This window comes from Physeter macrocephalus, chromosome 15 (genome assembly GCF_002837175.3).
Source record: "Physeter macrocephalus isolate SW-GA chromosome 15, ASM283717v5, whole genome shotgun sequence".
NCBI lineage: Eukaryota > Metazoa > Chordata > Mammalia > Artiodactyla > Physeteridae > Physeter > Physeter macrocephalus.
Genome location: NC_041228.1, coordinates 65729097 through 65751706, shown reverse-complemented (window position 1 = coordinate 65751706; position 22610 = coordinate 65729097). Strand labels below are relative to the sequence as shown.

Below are 22610 nucleotides of genomic sequence, written 5' to 3'. Positions count from 1 at the left end.
TCAACATTTTCTCTCATAATAAACAAAGGCAAAGTTGAAGACTTGACCACCATTCTCAGAGGTAGGTATGGAACACAGTAGAAAGATCACAGGCTTCAGAATCACCAGCTTGTCATTTGCTAGTTTTAAGGCCTCAACCTTGCTGTTTCTGCAAATCAGTTTCCTTATCTATAAAACAGACCATAGTAACAACCCTGAAGGAGTCTGGCAATTGGGTAAAGCAGGGACAGAGAAAAGAAAAAGAGCAGGCTTCCAGAAGGGATGAAAAGGTAGCTGAAAATAGTATGTATGGATATATTTATATAACATGTCTTTAATACTGCTAAAAAAATACAGTAGCCTTCAATATAAAGAATCTGATTCTTAATATCAACCTTTATCTATCTAAACATTACCCACAGGGTAGACTTCAATATATTCTTGGAGATCAAAAAAAAGTTTTCTTTCCTACCTTCTCTGTTATCCCAGTTTCCCTTATATCTATATCTATCTATATGTATATATCGACAACCATCTATCTGTCATAGCACTTACTGACTTGCTATAATCATTTCTTCTTTTTCTTAGACCCAAATGCCAGCTCTATCACTTATTAAATGTAGGCACAGGCCAGTCTGGATAGCCACAGGTCTCCCTCTAGGGTGAGTTCTCAAATCAGGGAGAAGGGAATAAACCTTTGCTGAGGACAAGGTACTCTAAATAGGCCTTAATGATATTTATTAATGAGTCCCTGGATTTAGGGACAGTGTTTTGCTTCTCTTTATATCTGGTAACTCGCACAGTATGTGGCACATAGAGGGCATCCAGATATAATCGTGAGTTAATAAGAAATCGTCATGTTTAAGTATAGTCGTGGTATGGTCCCTGGTCATTTCCAGACCACACCATTGGAATTTATTTCATGTGGTGCTATTTCAAACAGACACAATAGTGAATGATGGTCCTTAATTGCCTTCTATCTTTCTTCCCTCCACTATTCTATTCATACCTTCTTGAAGCATCCGAAGAAAATCTGAATTTCATGTTGCTTTCACATTTTCTCTAAACCCGAGTTTTTGGCAATTATTTTATATAAACACTTATTAAGCATCTCATATGTGCAAGGCTTAGGGGGAGGATATAAAAATGAACAAGCTGGGAATTCCCTGGTGGTGCAGTGGTTAGGACTTGGTGCTTTCATTGCTGAAGGCCTGGGCTCAGTCCCTCTTCAGGGAACTAAGATCTTTCAAGCTCTGCTATGAGAAAAGAAAGGAAAGGAAAGGAAAGGAAAAGAGAAGAGAAGAGAAGAGAAAAGAAAAGAAAAGAAAAGAAAAGAAAAGAAAAGAGAAAAGAAAAAAGAAAAGAAAAGGAGGGGAGGGGAGGAGAGAAGAGGAGAGGAGAGGAGAGGAAAGAAGGAAGGAAGGAAGGAAGGAAGAAAGGAAGAAAGAAAGGAAGAAAGAAAGGAAGAAAGAAAGAAAGAAAGAACAAGCTATGGTTCTTCCATCAAAGTGTTTACATGGCCACAGGGAGTTGTTTTTTTTTAAGTTTAAACTACTGTATTACATGCCAAAATGAAATATGTATTTTACCTAACAATGAAAACACCAGTTGTGCAGCTTTGGGTTAAAGAGTAATTAAGAAAAAAAAATTAAAAAAAAAAAAGAGTAATTAAGGCTTCAGGTCTGCCTAGAAGAATGGCTAGACAGGTAATAGCAGGTGACAACCCAGAATGGTGAGACCAGATGGTGGAGGGTCTCGAACACCATGTGAAGACATTTTACTTTATTTTGTAGGCAGAAGAGGCTCACCGAAAGTTTTTGGAACAAGAGTTCCACATCTAACACATTTTTAGGAAATCAATGTTGGTAGCAATGGGGATGAACTATAGAAGGTAGAGAAGCAGAGGTGAGTTAAGGTAACAAAAGATGACTTAAAATAGGGTGCTGAGATTAAAAATGGGAAAAGTAAGGCGTGGAGATATCACAGGACACGGTGAGGACCTGACAGAGCTGACTGGCTGGCTGCATATGGTGAAGAGGGAGAGGAGGTCGATGTGACCAGGACCCAGGTTTCTAGCCTAGATGAGCACAAAACAGGTGATGCTGGCATGGCCTGAGGCTGAGCACAGGTAACCGGACACGCCATTCTGCTAAGGAGGCAGAGGAGAGACTGAGTTGCTTGGGGTACGGGGCGCCCAGGGGCGATGCCTGACAGGTGGCTGGAAATCTGGATGCGGGATGAAATGGCAAGGTCTGGGGAGTGGGGACTGGGGAAGGCCCTCACTGGGCATCTGTGCAATGAGAGGCATGGAAAGGCCTGAGATCTAAAGCTGACAGGATGTAGCACAGATGTGAAAGTCGAAGGTTGGAAACAGGTAAAACGGATGAAGGAAGGGATTTAGTTGGGGACAGAAAGAAGGTCAAGAGATCGATGAGGAAGGGAAGCCAGTGAATGGGCATGGAGAGAGTACAGACCAAAAGCAGAAGTGCTTTGAGGACAGCTGGTCAACAGTGACACAGCTACTTACGTGTACACTTGAAAGTGGTAAAAATTTTATGTTATGTATATTTTACCACAATAAAAAATGGTTAAATTAAAATCAATTCTCAGGTTAAAGTTAATTGGTATCAGAGTCTTTAATCAATAAGTTATTATAAGCACACCGGCAATTCTTATATTCTGTGAATTATCGTTCACTGTCACATTCTTAGTAAACAAAACAGGATTCAAGATCTGATGCGCTGATAAGATTAACTCTGGAATAAAAGCGAACTAACAACTGTAATAAGCCTCAAAACTGCAGAAGGCCAATTTTCACTCAGTTGCACTTGTGGGAAAGCATAAGCTGTAAGGGTGAAGAGGGAGAGGAGGTCGAGGCTCCATTTCTTACTAACAAAGCTAAGAGGAAGAAAATGATCATTCTTTTCCTGGAATTATTACTTTGAAAACATTGGGCAGGGGTGACAGAAAAGATGAGAGGATTAAAAATGGACTCCTACACTTATTAGGAGAGATAAATGACTCAGTAATTAGGAAAAGGTGAACATTTTCTAAGTAGAAATGAACTAAAATATTTCAGAGTGAACAACTGTCATAAGACGAGGAAAGAATTGGGAATTGCCTCGATCTGCCCACACCACAGCTACAGACAAACAGATAACAAGTCGGATCTACGAAGGCCATACTTCTCCTTCCTTGCCTGTAACCTATATAAAGAGGTTTAATGTAAAAGGCTTCAGGGAAAGAAACATTCTTTAGGGCAATGTGAGAACTGGCTGAAGCGAGGGAAAATGTCTAAAAGGGACATCTCAATGCCATTGTGTTTTTTCTCATTTTCCTACTGATTTCAGATTTGCCTCGAGACATCTTTCTTCTTGTACCTCAGAACCTCCTCCCCATATGCTCAGCCTTTATGGTCCTGTTTGGTGCCCTAAACTATTCAGCAATATATGATACTAAGATACTTGACTACAAAGGCATTCAGCGATGTCATATGGAATTAGATACTTACTCTTTTCAAAGTGTCTCCTTGGAAAAGATACTCAACATCGTTAATCATTAGGGAAATGTAAATCAAAACCACAATGAGCTATCACCTCACACCCATTAGGGTGGCCACTAGCAAAAACCCAGAAAATAACAAGTGTTGGTAAGGATGTGGAGAAATTAGAACACTTCTGCACTGTTGGGAGGATTATAAAATGGTGCAGATACTATGGAAAACAGTATTGAGGTTCCTCAAAAAATTAAAAATAGAACTACTATATGACACAGCGACCACCCTACTGGGTATATATTCAAAGGTATCGAAAACAAGATCTCGAAGAGATATTTGTGTATCCATATTCACTACAGCATTATTCACAATGGCCAAGATGTGGCAGGAACCTTAATGTCCACTGACGGATGAATGGGTAAAGAAAATGTGGTATATACATAAAATGGAATATTATTCAGCCTTTGGAAAGCAGAAAATCCTATCATATGGTATAGCATGGATGAACCTTGAGGATACTATGCTAAGTTAAATAAACCAACCACAAAGACATAAATACTACATGATTCCACTTATTCATGAGGTATCTAAAGTAATCAGAGTTACAGAAACAGAAAGCAGAAGGTGGTTGCCAGCAGTTGTGGGGAGGGGAAATGTCAGCTGGTCAATGGGAATAGAGTTTCCATCACACAAGACGAAAGATTTCTAAGTCTGTTGTACAACAGTGCGCACACAATGAACAATGCAACAATGTACACTTAATTGTTAACAGGGTAAGATTACGTTATATACTTTTTGCCACAATTAAAAACTCATCAAAACAGAAAAAAAAAAGTCTTCTTGGAAGGACCTATTAAAATAGTTGCCTGTATAATAATTTATTACTGTATAATCCATCTCAGTCTGAAAATTAACTGAACCTGAAGTACACAAAGACAGTCCCATTTCCCTCTTCCTCGTTCTACCAGCGCAACAGGTTGGAGAAACAAACAAAAACCAAAAAACAAAAAAACTAAGAAAAATCGACTTTAAAGCCTAAATCAACCAGAGAATGACAATAAAAAGAAGAGTCAAATAGTGGTATTTATGCTCTATATTTTTAATCTATTCCTATATTAAAATCACTACACATAAATTTGATTGTATTCAGCCACTTCTAATCTTAAATAGTGACTTATACACACACACACACACACACACACACACACACACACACACACAGAGTGAGTAAATTATAATTGGAAACTCTTGTTAAACAAAAACCAAAAAACAAAAAAACTAAGAAAAATCGACTTTAAAGCCTAAATCAACCAGAGAATGACAATAAAAAGAAGAGTCAAATAGTGGTATTTATGCTCTATATTTTTAATCTATTCCTATATTAAAATCACTACACATAAATTTGATTGTATTCAGCCACTTCTAATCTTAAATAGTGACTTATACACACACACACACACACACACACACACACACACACACACACACAGAGTGAGTAAATTATAATTGGAAACTCTTGTTATCTTCTCCTTACAACACTCCAAATATTTAATTCATTTCTCAAAAATTACATCATTCTTGCACCCCAATGTTCACAGCAGCACTATTTACAATAGCCAATAGCCATGGAGGCAACCTAAATATCCATTGACAGATGAATGGAAAAAGAAGATATGGTACATATATATAATGGAATACTACTCAGCCATAAAAAGGAATGAAATAATGCCATTTGCAGCAACATGGATGGGCCTAGAGATTATCATACTAAGTGAAGTAAGTCAGAAAGAGAAAGACAAACATCATATGATATCACTTACATGTGGAATCTAAAAAAGTGATACAAATGAACTTATTTACAAAACAGAAATAGACTCACAGACATAGAAAACAAATTTATGGTTACCAAAGGGGAAGGGGGGGTAAATTAGGAGCTTGGGATTAACAAATACACACTACTATATATAAAATAGATAAACAGCAAAGACCTACTGTATAGCATAGGGAACTATATTCAATATCTTGTAATGACCTATAATGGAAAAGAATGTGAAAAAGAATGGATATATGTATCTGTATAACTGAATCACTTTGCTGTACACCTGAAACTAACACAACACTGTAATTTAACTTTGCTGTACACCTGAAACTAACACAACACTGTAATTTACACCTGAAACTAACACAACACTGTAATATACTTCAATTTTAAAATTACATCATTCTTCAAACTAAGAAGAATGAATAGATGTCAACTTTAGCACATGGAAATTTAAACATATATGACAAAATCCTTAGATATAAGTTGTTTCAAAACCAATATATCCAGTATCTGCACAGCACTAGTATAAAGTGTGACTATGCTTTCTATTTGTTATATATTCTAGTCTGATACAATATGTCTATTTAAAACCGTTAGGGAAGGGCTTCCCTGGTGGCACAGTGGTTGAGAATCTGCCTGCTAATGCAGGGGACACGGGTTCGAGCCCTGGTCTGGGAGGATCCCACATGCCGCGGAGCAACTGGGCCCATGAGCCCCAACTACTGAGCCTGTGTGTCTGGAGCCTGTGCTCTGCAACAAGAGAGGCCGTGATAGTGAGAGGCCCGCGCATTGCGATGACGAGTGGCCCCCGCTTGCCACAACTGGAGAAAGCCGTCGCACAGAAACGAAGACCCAACACAGCAAAAATAAATAAATAAATAAAACTCCTACCCCCAACATCTTCTTAAAAAAAAAAAAATCGTTAGGGAAAATATTCCATGTTAATTAAAGATCATAATAAAAATAATTATTAAAAAGTATAGGGCTTCCCTGGTGGCACAGTGGTTGGGAGTCCGCCTGCCGATGCAGGGGACACGGGTTCGTGCCCCGGTCCGGGAAGATCCCACATGCCGTGGAGCGGCTGGGCCCGTGAGCCATGGCCGCTGAGCCTGCGTGTCCGGAGCCTGTGCTCCGCAACGGGAGAGGCCACAACAGTGAGAGGCCCGTGTACCGCAAGAAAAAGAAAAAGAAAAAGAAAAAGAAGAAAAAAAAAAAGTATAAAAAAACTCAGCACTCCCTCAGGATTTCAAAATATACTCTAGCTGACAAGCTATGTAGATCTGTCAACCTTATCTTCTCTTAAGATACTGAGCTAAACTTAACCAGAGTCTATGAAAGTTAAAAGTTCACCACCCAAATGTTCCTTAAGACACAAGTGCACTTTAAGGAGACAAACTAAAATACTGTAAATACTATTCGTGGGCTTCCCTGGTGGCACAGTGGTTAAGAATCCGCCTGCCAATGCAGGGCATACGGGTTCGAGCCCTGGTCCGGGAAGATTCCACATGCCGCGGAGCAACTAAGCCCATGTGCACCACAACTACTGAGCCCACGAGCCACAACTACTGAAGCCCGCACGCCTAGAGCCCGTGCTCCGCAACAAGAGAAGTCACCGCAATAAGAAGCCCGCGCACCACAATGAAGAGTAGCCCCCGCTCGCTTCAACTAGGGAAAGCCCGCGCGCAGCAACGAAGACCCAACGCAGCCAAAAATAAATAAAATAAATAAATTTGTTTAAAAAAATGTATAAAAAATACTATTTGTTACAAGAGAAGTTGTAATTTATCAACCGTGTATAAGAAAGAGAATGTACTCACCCAATTGTTAGAATAAAAACTTCAAGTTCTTTAATTTAGGGTGCTTTCCCCCCCAATATAAAGCCATTATACAAGGCTAGATGAAGGCTGGCATCAGAAAAATGTGACAGATATGTATTTTATATAAAGACAAACACTGTGCTCAGAACTGCGGCAGGTGTGAGTGATGCGTTAGATACAATCTCTGCCATCAAGGAGTCTGTCATTCAACTGGGGAAGACAAAGAAAAGCCCACAAAAAACCTCATCAGAATAAGATTAGATAGTACAAGAAATGATAGGAGATTCAAAGGACATGAGTCTATATTGGTTGGGAATTAAGAAGTTCTTTGCTTAAAAAAGCAGCATTTGAAATGGGCCTTGAAGAAGGAACAGCAGGGCTCTAATGGGAATAGACAGAAACAGGGAAAGGGAGGCATTCCAGAAAGGTAGGAAAGAGTACCAATGACACAAAAGAAAAAACACACAAGTCTGTGTTAACAACAGTTCGCAACAGGGTAGGAGTCTTAGGGTAGACACACTGATGAAATGGGATACAGGAACACAGCACTCGGCCAGACCGGTCAGACGTGGGGTGCTGGTGAAGGGGCCTGGCCACTGGATGTTCTGTCCTCATCCAGCATGGATGCCTTCTCCCGGCGCTCTATAAACCTACCCCAGCCCAGTGGCCTATTAAAGGTGGGTAGTGGTCAACCAGCTGAGGGGGAAGAAGAGAGAAGCATTCCAGGCGGCAGGCACAGAGGCCAGGAAATGCGTGCGGTGGACTTGCCAGCATACCCTGTTAGGCGAGGGGATGTAAGTTCAGGGGGTTTGTGGGGTAGAGCAAGGGGGAGCATGGCACGACCGGGGACAGACCACAGAGGGACTTGGATGCTGCGGCGAGGTTCTTCTTTTAGACTTTGTCATAGTCTCCTGGCAGTCAGTGAAGCCGGGGCAGACAGATCACCTGGCATCCTTTCAGCGGGGTTTCCTCGAGTATCTTCAGCCGATTCTCGCCGAGGAGAGGCCTGGTATTGCTTCCTTGGGCACAGTGGAAGATGCAGACAATCCCAAGCACCTCCCATGGACCACTCAGGGGAGGGCCGACATGGGGGGCGGGCGGGGCACGCTCAGCCCAAGGGCCCTTATCTACGTGCCCACAGCTGCCAAATGACTGTGCTTTTAAGTCATTAGTGAAAATGCCCTAAGAAACTATAAAATTTTATATTTAAAAACGTCTCCACCTTTGTGTCTGAACTTGCACGCGCAGGCTTCTGAGTATGTTTACCAGCCTTCTCTATCTGCCAGGTTCTCTGTTGGTCTTTGTGGGTCTTACTGCCTTTTTATCTGTCGTTTTCCCCCTTCACTTCCTCCTGCTCCTTTTAAGTCCGCTCAACAAGTTATAGAAATAAATGAAAGGCTTTTTATTTCTTTTAAACATTTTTTGATGTGGACCAATTTTATAGTCTTTACTGAATTTGTTACAACATTGCTTCTGTTTTATGTTTTGGTTTTTTGGCCCCAAGGCATGTGGGATCTCAGCTCCCCGACCGGGGATGGAACCTGCACCCCCTGCATTGGGAGGCGAAGTCTTAACCACTGGACCGCCAGGGAAGTCCCATGAAAGTCTTCTGAAATAAAGTATTGTTTCTTGTTACAGATGAATGAGACATTTTATAGTTCTCATGTTTTCACTTAGTTTTTTCTTCTTCTTCTTGTTTCTTTAATTATGTGCCTTCCACTCCCCGCCCCCAGGAATCAGCCGCATTAAAAAAAAAAAAAAAAAAAAGTTTCCCCTTCCTAGTACAAGGTATCTCTAGAGTCTGGAGACCACAGTAGGCGACGTCAAGTGAACTCTGCTGGAGATAGTTAGGAGTTTCTCATTTTATGTCACCTTCTCCAAATTTCAAAATTGCTTATGGTCCTGTGCTGACTTTCCCATTTGGCTCTCACCTGCCCTTTTCAGCCTCAAATCCAACCAAATGCTTCAATCCATCTTACTATATCTTACCGCAGCTGAACAGTCTGACTTCGCACACACCGGGAGCCACGGAGGGCTCCTATGCCTTTGCTCGGGCTCCTCTGCTCCCTGTTGGAATGTCTTTCTCCTTCCCCCAGCCCCTACGCTCTCATCTATTAAATCTTACACTTACAGCAAGGCCCACGCCAACTTTACTGTCCTCCTTGAAGCCCGTACCAACATCGGTAATTACACTTATTCCCACTGTCCCTGTGTTCCACAGCTGCTCGTGTACAAGCGGATTTCCCTCCGAATGAGTGAACGCTCCAAGGAAAAGAACCAAGTACTTACAGACTGCTGGATTCCTTCCCCCTTAGTGAATGCATAGTATGCCCCGCATATAGTATTTACTCAGTAAAAATTTTATGGAATGAATGTTTGCTCTTGAATGAAATCAATACAGACAGCAGGGTGTCAGAATTTCTTTTCCTAACAGTACAAGGTGAGCAAGAAAACAAGCGATGCCTAACTTCTATTAGAGTGTGGAAGCCAGTTTAAGTCTTGAAATGAGAGCTCATGTCATAAATTGTTAAAATCCTAAAGCATTAGAGCACATTAAATTATTTAAATCCTCTTCATCTGAAAGCTGTTAAATACAAAAAAACTTCCATAAACTTAGGGAAAAAAACCCAAAAAACCCCAAACCAAGGGGCTCCTAGGAGGAACGAAAGCAAGAATTCCACCCTGCTCACTCATTTTAAGGATTTCATTAATAGTATGAGCCATTAATCCACATGAAAATACGAAAGTGAACTATATGCATACTAGTGGGAAAGTATTTTATTTTCATTAAAAACTGCAATGTCAAGGACATATTGCTGATCACAGGTGATATTCTCAAACAAGGAAATAAAATTTTCTTTGTCTCTAGATGCATGGAACCCTGTAACAGTTTCAAATCTTCAAGAATAAGCTAGGGCCGGATTCGTTCCTGTGTTGATGTAAGTAAGGATGAAATGAAAACTGCCATGACTCTAGCCCTCTTTAGTTCTCCTTAAAGCAAGGTTCTTGAAAAATGTCACTCAGGTAACAGGGGCAAGGAGGAGCCTACAGGGTGCAGCAGGGGCAACAGAGCCAGGGGAGGGGTGCACACAGGGTCACACCAAGCACATTTTTTTTTGGCCATGCCACACAGCTTGCGGGATGATCTTAGTTACCCGACTGGGGACTGAACCTGGGCCCCGGCAGTGAAAGCACCAAGTTCTAACCACTGGACCACGAGGGAACTCCCCAAGCACTACATTCCTGAGTTCTGTCTTTGAATGGATAGTTTTGATAGCTCTGTTTACTTATTTCTGTATTAAAATAAAAAGAGTCAACATTGTCAGAATATTAAGGTTTACAACCATAACAGAGAAAACACCCGAAAACGACTTGCTTCCTTGTCAATACTGAATCCTTAGCAAGAAAACCTAAATTCATTTGGATGAGGACTCCAAGTCCAGATGTCAGAAACCATGGTGAGAAGAGTAATAACTACTGTTGAGTAAGTCTTTTTACCTGCCAAGCACTAGCCTAAACCCTTTATAAACACGTTGAACATAGTCTTCATACGAGCGATGTGTAGTGGACATTATCATCCCCTTTTTACAGATTAGGAATTTAGACACTGTCCTACAGTGGTGAAGAGAGAGACTGGGTTCATCTGATTTTAAATAAACCTCATGCTCTTAATAAGCTCATTATATTGATTAACGTATTCTGCCAACTGAGTTTGGTGCTCGCACTGGTCTATTACACAGTCTACCCTGCTGGCCCACTTTTACATCCGGCTGCCTGACTTTGTCCATTTAATTATCGTCAGCACCTTTAGAAGAATAGGATAAAAAAGAAGTTGACAGTTGACATTTAAACTATATGGAGTGTATAAAGGGCCACTGATTTTTGTTTTTGGTTTTTTTTTTAAACTTAGAATACATATGTCATCGGTCTCCTCCTATTCATTCTCCAACTGATCAAGAGTTAGTACTGTCATAAATACTTGACTGGCAATCCATGACACTGACTTCAGTATGACTGTATCTACAAGGGCACGCCTACCCTTTCCAGGGCAACGGATGACTCTGCCATCACCCTAAGATTTCATCACGTGGAACATAAACAATGCCTGGAAGCATCACCCCAAAGCCTGATTTACAGATATCCTACCCTGGAAGGGATGTGATGTCGGAGCCCTTCTGCTTACGCTGCTTGGTGACAGCGACTAGTTCACACCTAGGCGTCAGCTTTGAATAATTGAATTTCCATCACAAGAACTTCATGTATTTAACATGGGGGGAAAAAAAACTGGAAGGAAAAATATAATCTTAATGGGCTCTACATTTTACTCTTATGTGCTAGAATTAGGATGTTTCCATTGCTATTCCCTTGAATTTTTAAATAATGAGTTCATGAATTTGACGCACCTACATTTACAATACAACCTCCTACGCTCACCAGTGGTATACTGGGAAATGCTTAAAAACCAGCTCCTTGGGGGAAAAAATAGTAAGCACCATAATGCTGATTACAAATTTTACTAGTACAAAGTATGTGGAGTATATAATTTACAAATGATAATAAAATATACAACACCCTTTATTGTAAATTCCAGAGAGCCAATTGATTCTAATAGAATTGTTTGTTGATTTTTGCCAAACTCTTGTCTTGTAGCTAACTTATAATTATAGCTGATGAAAGAATATAGTTCTGACATGAATGTTGCTTGAAATTTTCATTTAAGTTAATAAGACAAAAGTGAAATAATGAAAACACATGATGAAGATATCGAACGTAGAAATTCAACTGTTTGTCAGTTTGTAAGTGACTTTTTTGCTGAAGTGGACAATATTTTTTATGTGTGCATGTAATGTCTATCCAATGTTAAAATATTAGATGTTAATTAGAGATTCGCAGTAACCACCACTACCTAGTATTTCTATCATGGAGGCACAAGACACAAAGGGCCGCTAGAGCATAGATAATAGTAAAATGCAGTACAATAATTAGGAAATGATGAGTTTTAGTCTTCCTCACCTTTGTGTTTTTAAATATAATTTAATTGTACGTCTAAACAATTTTTAATAATGGCTGTGCTTATCAACTGGCTTATAAAATTCTTGAAATTTAACAATTGGCTCTCGTTGCTTGATACCAGGTTGACTCCAGCACACCACTGCCCCACACCCTCTCTTAAAATACTTATTTTTTGATGCTATGCGCAATTGTAGGGGGAACTTACATGTATGAACCAATCCGTAATCCCAATGTTCTCATACTGGCACTACAATCAAAATTAAACCATTAGAATAATCACAGTGAGAAACCAGAACGATCTTTTAGGTTGCCTGATTCAATAAGGAATTACCCCCCAAATCTAGCCTGCACCAATGTGAATTTTTGAAATATACCTTTTCATTCTTATTGCTATTCACGTTCAGAAAAATAATAACTAAAGGGCGAAACCAGTTCTCCACTGACTGATAAGTACATCCTATACTCAAATATGCTGCACTGGGCCTTCCCTGGTGGTGCAGCGGTTGGGTACCCGCCTGCCATTGCAGGGGACACGGGGTTCGGGCCCTGGTCCGGGAGGATCCCGCATGCCGCAGAACAACTAAGCCTGTGCGTCACAGCTGCTGAGCCTGCGCTCTGGAGCCCGCGAGCCACCGCAGCGAGAAGGCTGCGCACCACAACGAAGAGTAGCCCCGTTCGCTGCAACTAGAGAAAGCCCGTGCGCAGCAGCAAAGACCCGGCGCAGCCAAAAATAAATGATTATAAACAAAATAATATAAAGAAAAAAAATCTTATGAAAAAATATGCCGCACTAAAGAGGCTTTAAATGAAGTGACAAATGTTTTCCAAACAATACAATTCATTTTAGATTATTTTAGAAAAAAGAACAAAAAGTGTTGGGGTAATAGAGGAGATACTACCTTCAAGAGGGCAGTAGAAATGTATTAATCATTAGAACTTCCCTCATGTTTCAGTCACTTTATGCTTCAATTTTATTTTTTAAGAGCACAGGAATCGCCATGTATCTTCCATAGGAATTTTTAAATTTAAGTTTCTAGCTAAGGAGTGTGAAACTGGACTCACTAATCCATAATTAAATCATTTGTATTTTTCATGTTACTTATTATTCTTCTGTGAAATAGAAGCAATATTAGTCTTCCCAGTTAGGAAAAAAGTTTATTTACTACTTATGACTATTCTTTGTAAGTTACAGACGCCAGATGTTTTCCACATTTACCAGCATCATACCACATAGGAAGAAACACCCCACTTCAATATCAAAAAGCTGGTGTCACGCTTGAAGTGCAGACTCTGTGTGCACTTGGTCTGCTACTACAAGGTGCACGGCCGTGTGATGCTCTTGGAGAGCTAGCGTCTACCAAACAGAGGTCTCAGAAAGTGCTACAGACAAGGGAGGTTTAATCATTCAGATAGCTGGTAACACCCCTCCAGGACAACCCCATCCTTTAGGCCATTTAAAAATATCCATCATTCTCTGCCTTTGTTCCCAAGCCTAAGGAAACATGAGGAGCCGAGCAGACTCGAGTGAAAGAGCCCATCCTGCCTGGCTGAGCTGCCTGAGCTTTGGACGCTGGCGGGTTCCTTTCACAGGAGCCTGCTTTCCCGACTGTGTAGCCTTTAGTTGCACCTCAAGCGATCCAGCTTAACTCTTCAGGACAGTTAGAATTTTATTCAGCCTGATACCTGCGACTGCAATACAAATTAAGTTTGGATGACCCTGTAAAGATGATGGTTGGATTCTATTTACACTGATTGACAGCTGGGTGGGTGGACACACACAGAGGGAGAAGGAAGGGTTCCGATCCGACCTATGTGTTGGCTCTTGAACCTTAGCTGGCTGCCAGCTGCTGAGAGAAATCAAGGTGGCCGCACAGAGCTGTCGGTGGATGTGGAGTCCTCTGACCCCAGAAAAAATGTGACTTTCTTCAAATGACCCTGTAGGGGAGCATATTCATAACCATTTCCCCACCTTTTTTCCCCCTGCTTTCCATCTGAAGGAAGAGCTCACTGTATGAAGATCTGAGCATAGGTGAAGAAACAAGGCGCCTTCCTACTGAATGCGGGAAAGAGATTTACTGAATACGTACTAAACGCTTACTGTGATGAGTACTTGCTGGGAGCATTTACGTAGCTCCTAATTTCTTCAACAACCGTGCAACCTAGATGTTGTGATTGCTAAATTCTATGGGAGGAAACTGAGTCGCAGAGAGAGAAAATAATTTGTCCAGGTTCAAAAAGTCTGTAAGAGACAGAACCCGGATTCATACCTAGCCTCCACCCGATTTGATTCTAAGGTGGTCCCTGTTTTCTCTAAAAAACAATTTATCAAACAAGCAATATTCTTAAAATATTAGATTGGTCGAGAAGTTAAAAGTATACTTGTACTTTCATTTGGGTTTTAACTTCTGTTTCCCTTTTCAAAACACGTTACTTTTCAAATTAATGGAAATTAATTTGTAAGAGGGAGACGTGACAGGGTTTTTATTGTCGCTGCTTCTTGGGTGGTCGTGGTATGGCGGCCTTGATTACACCCACAGAGAAAGTACGGCAGAGTCCCAGCGTGACACATCTTAACGTGTTTTATGGTTTGAAGGGGGGAATAACCAAGGTTTGGAAAACTGTAAAACCCTGTGCAAGATCTTGATAGTAAAATACATACACATATAACCGTTTTCAAGTGTGAAAGTTCTACCTAACATGGGATGTTCACAAAATCGAATCATTCAAAAACCGTAGAAAGGGGCAACAAGAAGCTTAATGATTTCTCCACTGCAACGATACCAGCACCTAGAAATGCAGCAACTTCAAAGCACTGTAACCTTGAACCAGTTATTTCTCCTAAAAATTTTAGGAATATGATTTTATCCATTTGCTGATACCAAGTTGAGATTAAACTGAATTGCTGATAACTAGTGAATCTCAAAAGGAACAAAAGGAACAGGAAGGAGATGAAGGCAACTGAGGCATGCAACTGAGTAGAAAGTCCATGAAAGCTGAATGTTACGATGATATAATTTTGATGGAGAAACCAGGAAATACTAATTTTCAGAGCGGGCTGGTGTTAGAAACTGCATGGTAGATGCTATGTGTATATGTTTCAGTTCTTAGAAGGCAGGACTATACTTGCAAAGTTTGGGGCTCATATAGCTATAGAGACAAAGACATTATTTTTCTAAAATCTGCCTCTTTTAAATGTTATATAAAAGGCAGAGAAAAAAACGATATGAACTCTAAGAGGATGCATTTGAAAACAGATTACAGGAGATTATTACCTCCTGAAGCAAAGCAGTGTATAAAGACTTCAGGAGCATATACTGGCCCTGGGCACCAAGACGCTGTTCATACTTGCCTAATACAGATTTTTTTTTGGCACTACAAAGTCCAATGTGATTTTTAAAACATTATTTTCTTAAATTTTTTTTTCTGTAGGCAAAAATATCAAAGAAGAGAGGCAGAAAATGATCTCAGGAAAAAAAAAAAAAAAAAAAAAAAAGAAAGAAAGAAAGAAAGAAAAGAAAACCCCAGGAAGAAAGCTGTCATGTTCTGTGTTTCAACTTCACAAAAGAATTCTATCTAGAGGTTGAGCCTTTCCAATCTATCTCTTGTCACTCAGGATATGAAACTCTAATTTAGTGGCGTGGCCAGTTGAGGCTCACACTTCAATATGCTGACGAGCTGAAACAGGAGGTGCTTCACTCCCTTACTTCTGGTTTCCATCCTCGGTTGGCTCCTTACTTGCAAATGATGACAGTCACTTGCTGTGTAAGCTGTAAAAATTCTAAGGCAGGGGAGGAGAATCAGTGGGCACCTAACTGAGTTTCACTAGATGAAAAGTTACATCACCCTGCCTTACCTCGGCCCCCTCCGTCTTTAGGGAATTGTTGAATTTTATACAAAGCCTATTTATAAACCACTGCAAGTGATACCTGCATTCATCTTGCCCTGTGACATCACCTTCTCATCAATAATTTAAACCTAAGAAATGGATTAAAGGGACTCCGAAGGGATTTCTCACACATGGAAAAAGAGAAACCAACTAAACTCTCCAAAATATTCATTCACTCCTCTTACCTTGTTCTTTGATCTGACGAATTTGCTTCACAGTTTCTTTTAAGATTGCACATTTGTCAGGTTTGAAGTTAAAGTTGTCTATATCGTTAAAATTAGCAAAAATCAGCTCTGCAAGTTCTTCAATATATTTATTTTCCTGTTCACGATTACGTTTCTCAGTGCTCCTCTTGGGGCTATGACGAAAAAGATAAGCATGTTAACCAAGTTCTAATATAAAGAGAGCAAACAAAAGTTACTTATAGAAACATGGAATACTTTGGTGGAAAAAAACCCTCCAATCTTCCCTAAACGTTGCATGTTTTTTTTTTTTTTGAAATCAAACTTACCCCAGTTGGTAATTACATATTTACTTGTGTGATCATTTGTTCAATGTGTTTCATGTCTCCCACTGGACTTGTAAGCTTCACAATGACAAGGACAGGATGATTCGCTCACCACTGTGCTTAATGCAACGCTTGGTAACAAAGAGGTATCAGATTCGTTGTTGAATAAATAAAGAAGAGTTTTAGAAACATGAGGGAGCTCACGCTCATAAAAATTTATTTAAGATTAATAAAAGAAGGGAAGTTAACCTAGTTAAAATAGGAATAAATAAACTTCAATGATTTTTGATAAAGCACAGCAAAATGATGAAAATAAATCTTTATGATTTCACAGACTTCTTTAGGATGTTCATAATCAAACCTAACGGCCTTTTAAGATAATGTTAAAAACCACAGTACAGCTAGAAACAAAAGCGAAACTGGCCCAGGGTCTTTGTTAACTGTCCAAGCTGAATGACATGCAAAACGTAAACAAACGGTCCAAGTTCGACTTGAGTCTGAAAACGTTAATGGAAGGGAGGGAAAAAATAAAAATTGGCAAGATCTCCTCATCTGAATTTGAGGAAATAGCAAACTCAAAAGTTCCGTTTGGTAATTACAGCATACAATTTTTTTCTCAAGTACGGTAGAGCCCACTGGATGACATTCAAACAATACAATAAATAAGAAAAGCAAGTTGTTTAATGCAGCAGCTCTCTGTATTCTTAATATATAATTATTTGTATGTAATGCCAATTTATAAAATCTTGTAATTTGTAGTAGACATTCACATGTTTGCCTCTAAATAGTAGCTTTATTCTCATGTACTAATAAACCTAAGATAGAACACAATCTCTCCACTTTATAGTGGTTGCATGAGTTGTCCAAGATCACCTAGTGAGTGACTGGTAGAGCAGCGACCAGAATTGGTTTTGCTAAGTCTCATCTTCACTCCTGGCTTCAACCGTATTAATTCCAGGGAAAGGGACACAGTGGCTGCCATGCGCAGAAGAGCTAAGTTCCCATTCTGAACCTCTCTACCCCCTTCACCTCCCTCCCTCACCCCTGCCCCCCAAAGATGCCAACTAAATGACACGCGGGTGAGAGGGTGGAGCTGTGTTCCAAGGCCCGGGGGAGGCAGGCGCTGTGCTCATCCCGAGAGCCAGCAGAGCACTGGTGAGAGAACAGGCTCCATTTACCAGCTGGCCTCCTAGGCCAGGACCGCCGGGCCCTGAAGGCGGCTTGAGAGACAGAAGGCTGAGGCTGCCCAGGAAGGACCAGGGAACCCAGAGACCGCACACAGGAGACGGGGGCTGCAGTGTGGACGGTGGCCATTTAATCGGCTTGTTTTGCTTGGCGACTAGACGGGGAAAACGGAATGGCTTTCTGCTCTTCCCCGGTCTTTTCCTAGTCCTCTTCCCTACTGTTCCTCATCTCATCTTTCTACTGGGCACGGGACAGAGTGGCTGTCTAACTTTTAAAAAGCATTTACACGATTTAAATCATCAAAAGAAGGAAGCCTCTCTTCTACCCCTGTTCCCTATTTGCCTAGTCCTCATCCTCCCAAATGGGTAACAACTCTTATGTTTCTTTTTTTTTTCTTTTCTTTTTTTTTCTTTTTTTTTTTTTTTTTCGGTACGCGGGCCTCTCACTGCTGCGGCCTCTCCCGTTGCGGAGCACAGGCTCCGGACGCGCAGGCCCAGCGGCCATGGCTCACGGGCCCAGCCGCTCCGCGGCATGTGGGATCTTGCCGGACCGGGGCACGAACCCGCGGTCCCCTGCATCGGCAGGCGGACTCTCAACAACTGCGCCACCAGGGAAGCCCTCTTATGTTTCTTAATTATCCTAAAACAATATATAGAATTCTTATTCTCCTCCTTTTCTATACAAATGGTAGGACTCCATAAAGATTTTCTGAACCTTGCTTTTTCTCCATGACAATATTCTTAAGAGATATTGATATTGTTAAAATCAATCCATAAAGAGTGTCCTCATTCTTTTTCAGAGCTGTATTGTGTGTGGATGTATCACAGCTGTTTAGGTTTCTCCTAATCTTTTGTGCTTATAATCAACGCTGAAATGGGCAACCTCATACATACATCATTTTGCATGTGTCAAAGTATATCGTCGGAAAATTCCTAGGAATGGAACTGCTAGTTCAAAAGAAGATATGCATTTATAATTTTAACAGATACTGCTAAATTACCCTGCATGGAGGTTATAACAACTCATACTTCCACCCATAATATATGATATGCAACGTGTTTTAAAATTATTTGTTTTATTCACTGAAGACCCACACAGTCTTTATCACCAACTCAAAAGCAAGGGGATTCAACTTTTCATTTCTTGCTCTTAAATATAAAAAAAAAGAACGAGAGAATAAAAGCCAGTATAAATATAACAGCAAGCTTTTTTACTACGGGTTGTGTCTTGTCATTATGACATTCTAAAATCAAACAGGAGTAAAAATGTGAAAAATTCAAGATTATATAGAATAAACTGGTTTTAAGAGTCAAAGTACACAGGGGACCCAGAAGTATGTAGCTTTCCTCTTCTTGTAAAGAATAATAAAATCTGTAACCGATTAGCATATCGAAAATGTAAGCTAAATAATATATAACTGTCCAAAGGCTTGACAGGGAGAAAAACCAAAGAGCATTTGAATCAGGTGTGAAATAAAATATCAAAGGCTCACGCATGTGGCTTTCATGGGCAATATTGGTTGTGTTCTCAGTGAGAATCTAACCTGGGTCCAAGCTGGTCAGGACATTCCTTACGCTTTCTTGTCTCTGCCCTGGATGGGTCAGAGGTATTTTCTCCCATCCCACTCATCTTGAACACATATCAGCAACTGAAACAGAAAACAAGGAGAAAACAAGTGAAGAGAGCTGGTGATCAATTTACCAACAATAAAAAAAGCTATGGCTTTAATCAGAAATTTGACAACAGTAATTAACACATTGTTTTGATTTATGTGCATGTATAATTCCCAATGAAAAGGCATGTATAATTTTTTTTTGTAACTGTGCTTAAGTTGAGCAAATGTAAAGGTAAACAATTAAACAAACCAGCCCACGTCAATGGGCCCACTCTTTGAACAGGAGTTGTATTTCAACAGCACCCTGAACTACAAGCAATCTGCTAGCCTTGCGTTTCTGCTGCCAGCCTCCAGTTTCAGGAGCGGTCTTGCACCATGTGGGAACTACAGGTGCCATCAGGGGCCCCTCCCAGTCTCTGTTTGGGGTTGGCCAATGTCAAGTCTGTGTTGCAATCACTCACCCATGAAGAACAGCCCCGGGGAGAGGCAGTGCCTCACCACCAAGCTGAATGTTTCCAAATCCGACCAGGGCGCTCTGACACCCCTGTCCTGGCGAGCAATGCCCCTCAAACAGAGGATCTTCCTGCCTCCCTGGCATCTCCCTGGGGTCTCCTCCTGCATCAGCTGCTCACTGCTCCCTCCTCAGGGCCCTCTCTCCTGGCAGCTCCCTCCCTGAGCAGTGGCTTCCTCTCACATCCTGCCACCCCTGACCCTCCCTCCCTCCCTCAGCTGATTCTAGCTGCAATCTCCCAAGGTCTTAAGATGCACTCAAAAGATCAGAAACACTACTGACCCTAATGGAGGAGGCCAGTTACTGGCCCCTGCTCTCTGAGTTCCTTTCCCTAAGAAAATAAAAGGACATATAATAAGAGAATCAGTGTGTTCACGCTGGTCATCATGCGTGCCATCAAAATAACATTTAAACATGCAAATAACAAGAGTGACAGAGGTTTAAGCTCCAAAAGAACTAAGCAAAGGGACTAGAAAAGATTTTGAGGAAGTGGAAGACGGTGTTGCTCAAGGTGCTTAATAACTCCTCAGCAAAAGAAAAACAACAGCCCCAAAAGTTTAAGTCAGCATTTACAAGTCTCTCCTAGAGTTCTAATTCTATGCCATTTCCCCCTGTCTTCTGTCCCCCAGGCTTCAAAAACTGCCTTCGCCCTCCTTCTTTTCCTGCAGTGGCTTTTCATCCTTTCCAGACTGGAAAAATCAGAGGGACGTGCATTATCGGTAGAAGGTCAAGAACTTATAGAAGATGCCAGAGAGGAACAGGTTCATTGAGAGCAAGGACAAAGAGGAAGGTGGGCTAAGAGAGCACCACCCAGTTCCAATGGTGGCAGCACAGTCACATAGCCACCCAACTGCCCGGCCGTTCCCCAGGCTGGGATCTGGGCGCTCAGGTTCCCTACACTCATTTTTTCTGGCCTCAACTCTGATCCAAGGGGGGAAGAGGAGTTAAACTTTTTTTTGGAGGAATTACGTGTAAGGAGGATGAAGAGACACTGTAACAGTTGAGGGAGGTGGTACCAATTACATTCTATTCAAGAGGTCACATCAGGAGGGGACAACTCTGAAAGACAGTGCCGGAGCTTTCTGCTGGTGGGAGCAATGTAACTAGTCCGAAGGTCCTGTGCTGTACTCACAAGTTTGGGCTGATAAGTAGAAGCTGTATCTAGTTAGTTACTGTGCATTTAGCATTTACTCCGCACCAAGCAATTTACAAATATAATTTAATCAGCAAAAACAGACTATGAGAAGCGAGAGCAAAGAAGCCAGGACACATATCCAAGCTCCACCAGGTGGTTCGCTGTGGGACCTTAAGAAGAAGTTACCTCTCGTGCCTCGACTGCCTCTTCTGTAAAACGGGGACAATCATTAGCATCTAGAGCACAAGGCTGTTCAGGGGATCAGCAAAGGGCAGAAGTGGGACTGACACACAGGCTTACACACTCTTAACCACAAAGTTATGGCAAGGGGTCGCCTCGTCAAAACAGCCATTCTTCCTCTACTCATGGAATCACGGGTCAGATGGGAGAAGCAAGATCCGGACTGCCTGGCCCCCATGCTCGACTCCTTCCCCCTCACCTAAATATCATCTGTTCATTCAAAGACTGCCTGCCTGCCACTGTGCGTCAGGCTCAGCGTGTGAGGACCGTGAGAAGGGATGTCTCTCTCTACAAGAAAACAAGGTGAGAGAGAGAAATTTATGTAGGAAAAACTCCAACAAGGAAAAACAGGTGTACTCTGTGTTGTGAGATCCAACAAGGAACGCTTTGCTGGCGGGGAGGGCACAGGGCCTGAGCAGGGCCGTGGGGCAGGCATGTGAGTTACAAGGGCATTACAGGAAGTGTAAAAGGACAGAGGGTGAAGCAAAAACCCCAACACCAGCGCCCTTCTCCGATGGTACCTTACCAACATTCACTTTCAATATTTCTCTCGGAACTGCAATGCCCACGGCTTCACTCATGAGCATGTAAAGAAAAAAACACTTTACTCATCCAATCTGAGTGAGTTCTCAACAAACAACCTAGGGGATTTTCACCCTGGAAGCAGCTTTCTATAAATCAAAAAAATTTAAGTAAATTTTTATCATCCAAATATAGCCCCCGATCTGTAACAAAATACCCTATATAGTAGGTATATGTGATAAGTCTGTTGATAAAAATGGCCACCCCCCCCCCAAAAGTATTAAAAAGCATAGTATTGAATACTATCAGAAAGCTTCTCAACAGACAGCTAAAGTAAGTGACTGCTTTCCTTAAAGTCGTATGTACTCAGTTTGGGGTTTAACATCAGCATCAGCATCATCTACTTTTACTTTTCCCAAAATATGTATCTAACAATTGTAACTCTGCATGAAGGGACAGCGCTGATGCATTTCAGCAGGGGACTGGATGGAAGTGAGGCGTGAAGGCAGGAGCGCCCGGGTTCTGGTCCAAGCACACTAAAACCATTTGAGCAGACTGTTTATGTTTTACTTGTATCTACCCAAGTCTGGTTCACAAACCACTCCATTTGTAGCTTTAAAACATCATTATGGGGCTTCCCTGGTGGCGCAGTGGTTGGGAATCCGCCTGCCGATGCAGGGGACACGGGTTCGAGCCCTGGTCCGGGAAGATCCCACATGCCGCGAAGCAGCTAAGCCCATGTGCCACAACTACTGAGCCTGCGCTCTAGAGCCCGCGAGCCACAGCTACTGAGCCCACGTGCCTAGAGCCCGTGCTCCGCCACAAGAGAAGCCACCGCAATGAGAAGCCCGCGCACCACAACAAAGAGTAGCCCCCGCTCG

The 22610-nt window shown here is 41.5% G+C and overlaps 1 protein-coding gene across 9 annotated transcripts in view; it reads right to left on the bottom strand.

Moving 5' to 3' along the window:
- NCOA2 (nuclear receptor coactivator 2) overlaps positions 1-22610 on the bottom strand; it is a 279465-nt gene that overhangs the window by 79663 nt on the left and 177192 nt on the right. For 8 of the 9 annotated variants that reach the window (XM_007128948.4, XM_028500696.2, XM_007128947.4 and 5 more), the window contains 2 exons: positions 19250-19354; positions 16199-16371 (listed from right to left, as the gene is read on the bottom strand). In XM_007128948.4, coding sequence (XP_007129010.1) covers positions 16199-16371; positions 19250-19335 — 259 coding nt within the window. In that variant the 5' untranslated portion in view covers positions 19336-19354. Of the gene's footprint in view, positions 1-12332; positions 12375-16198; positions 16372-19249; positions 19355-22610 lie in introns of those variants that run through there. The other variant, XM_055091269.1, reaches the window with a different exon arrangement.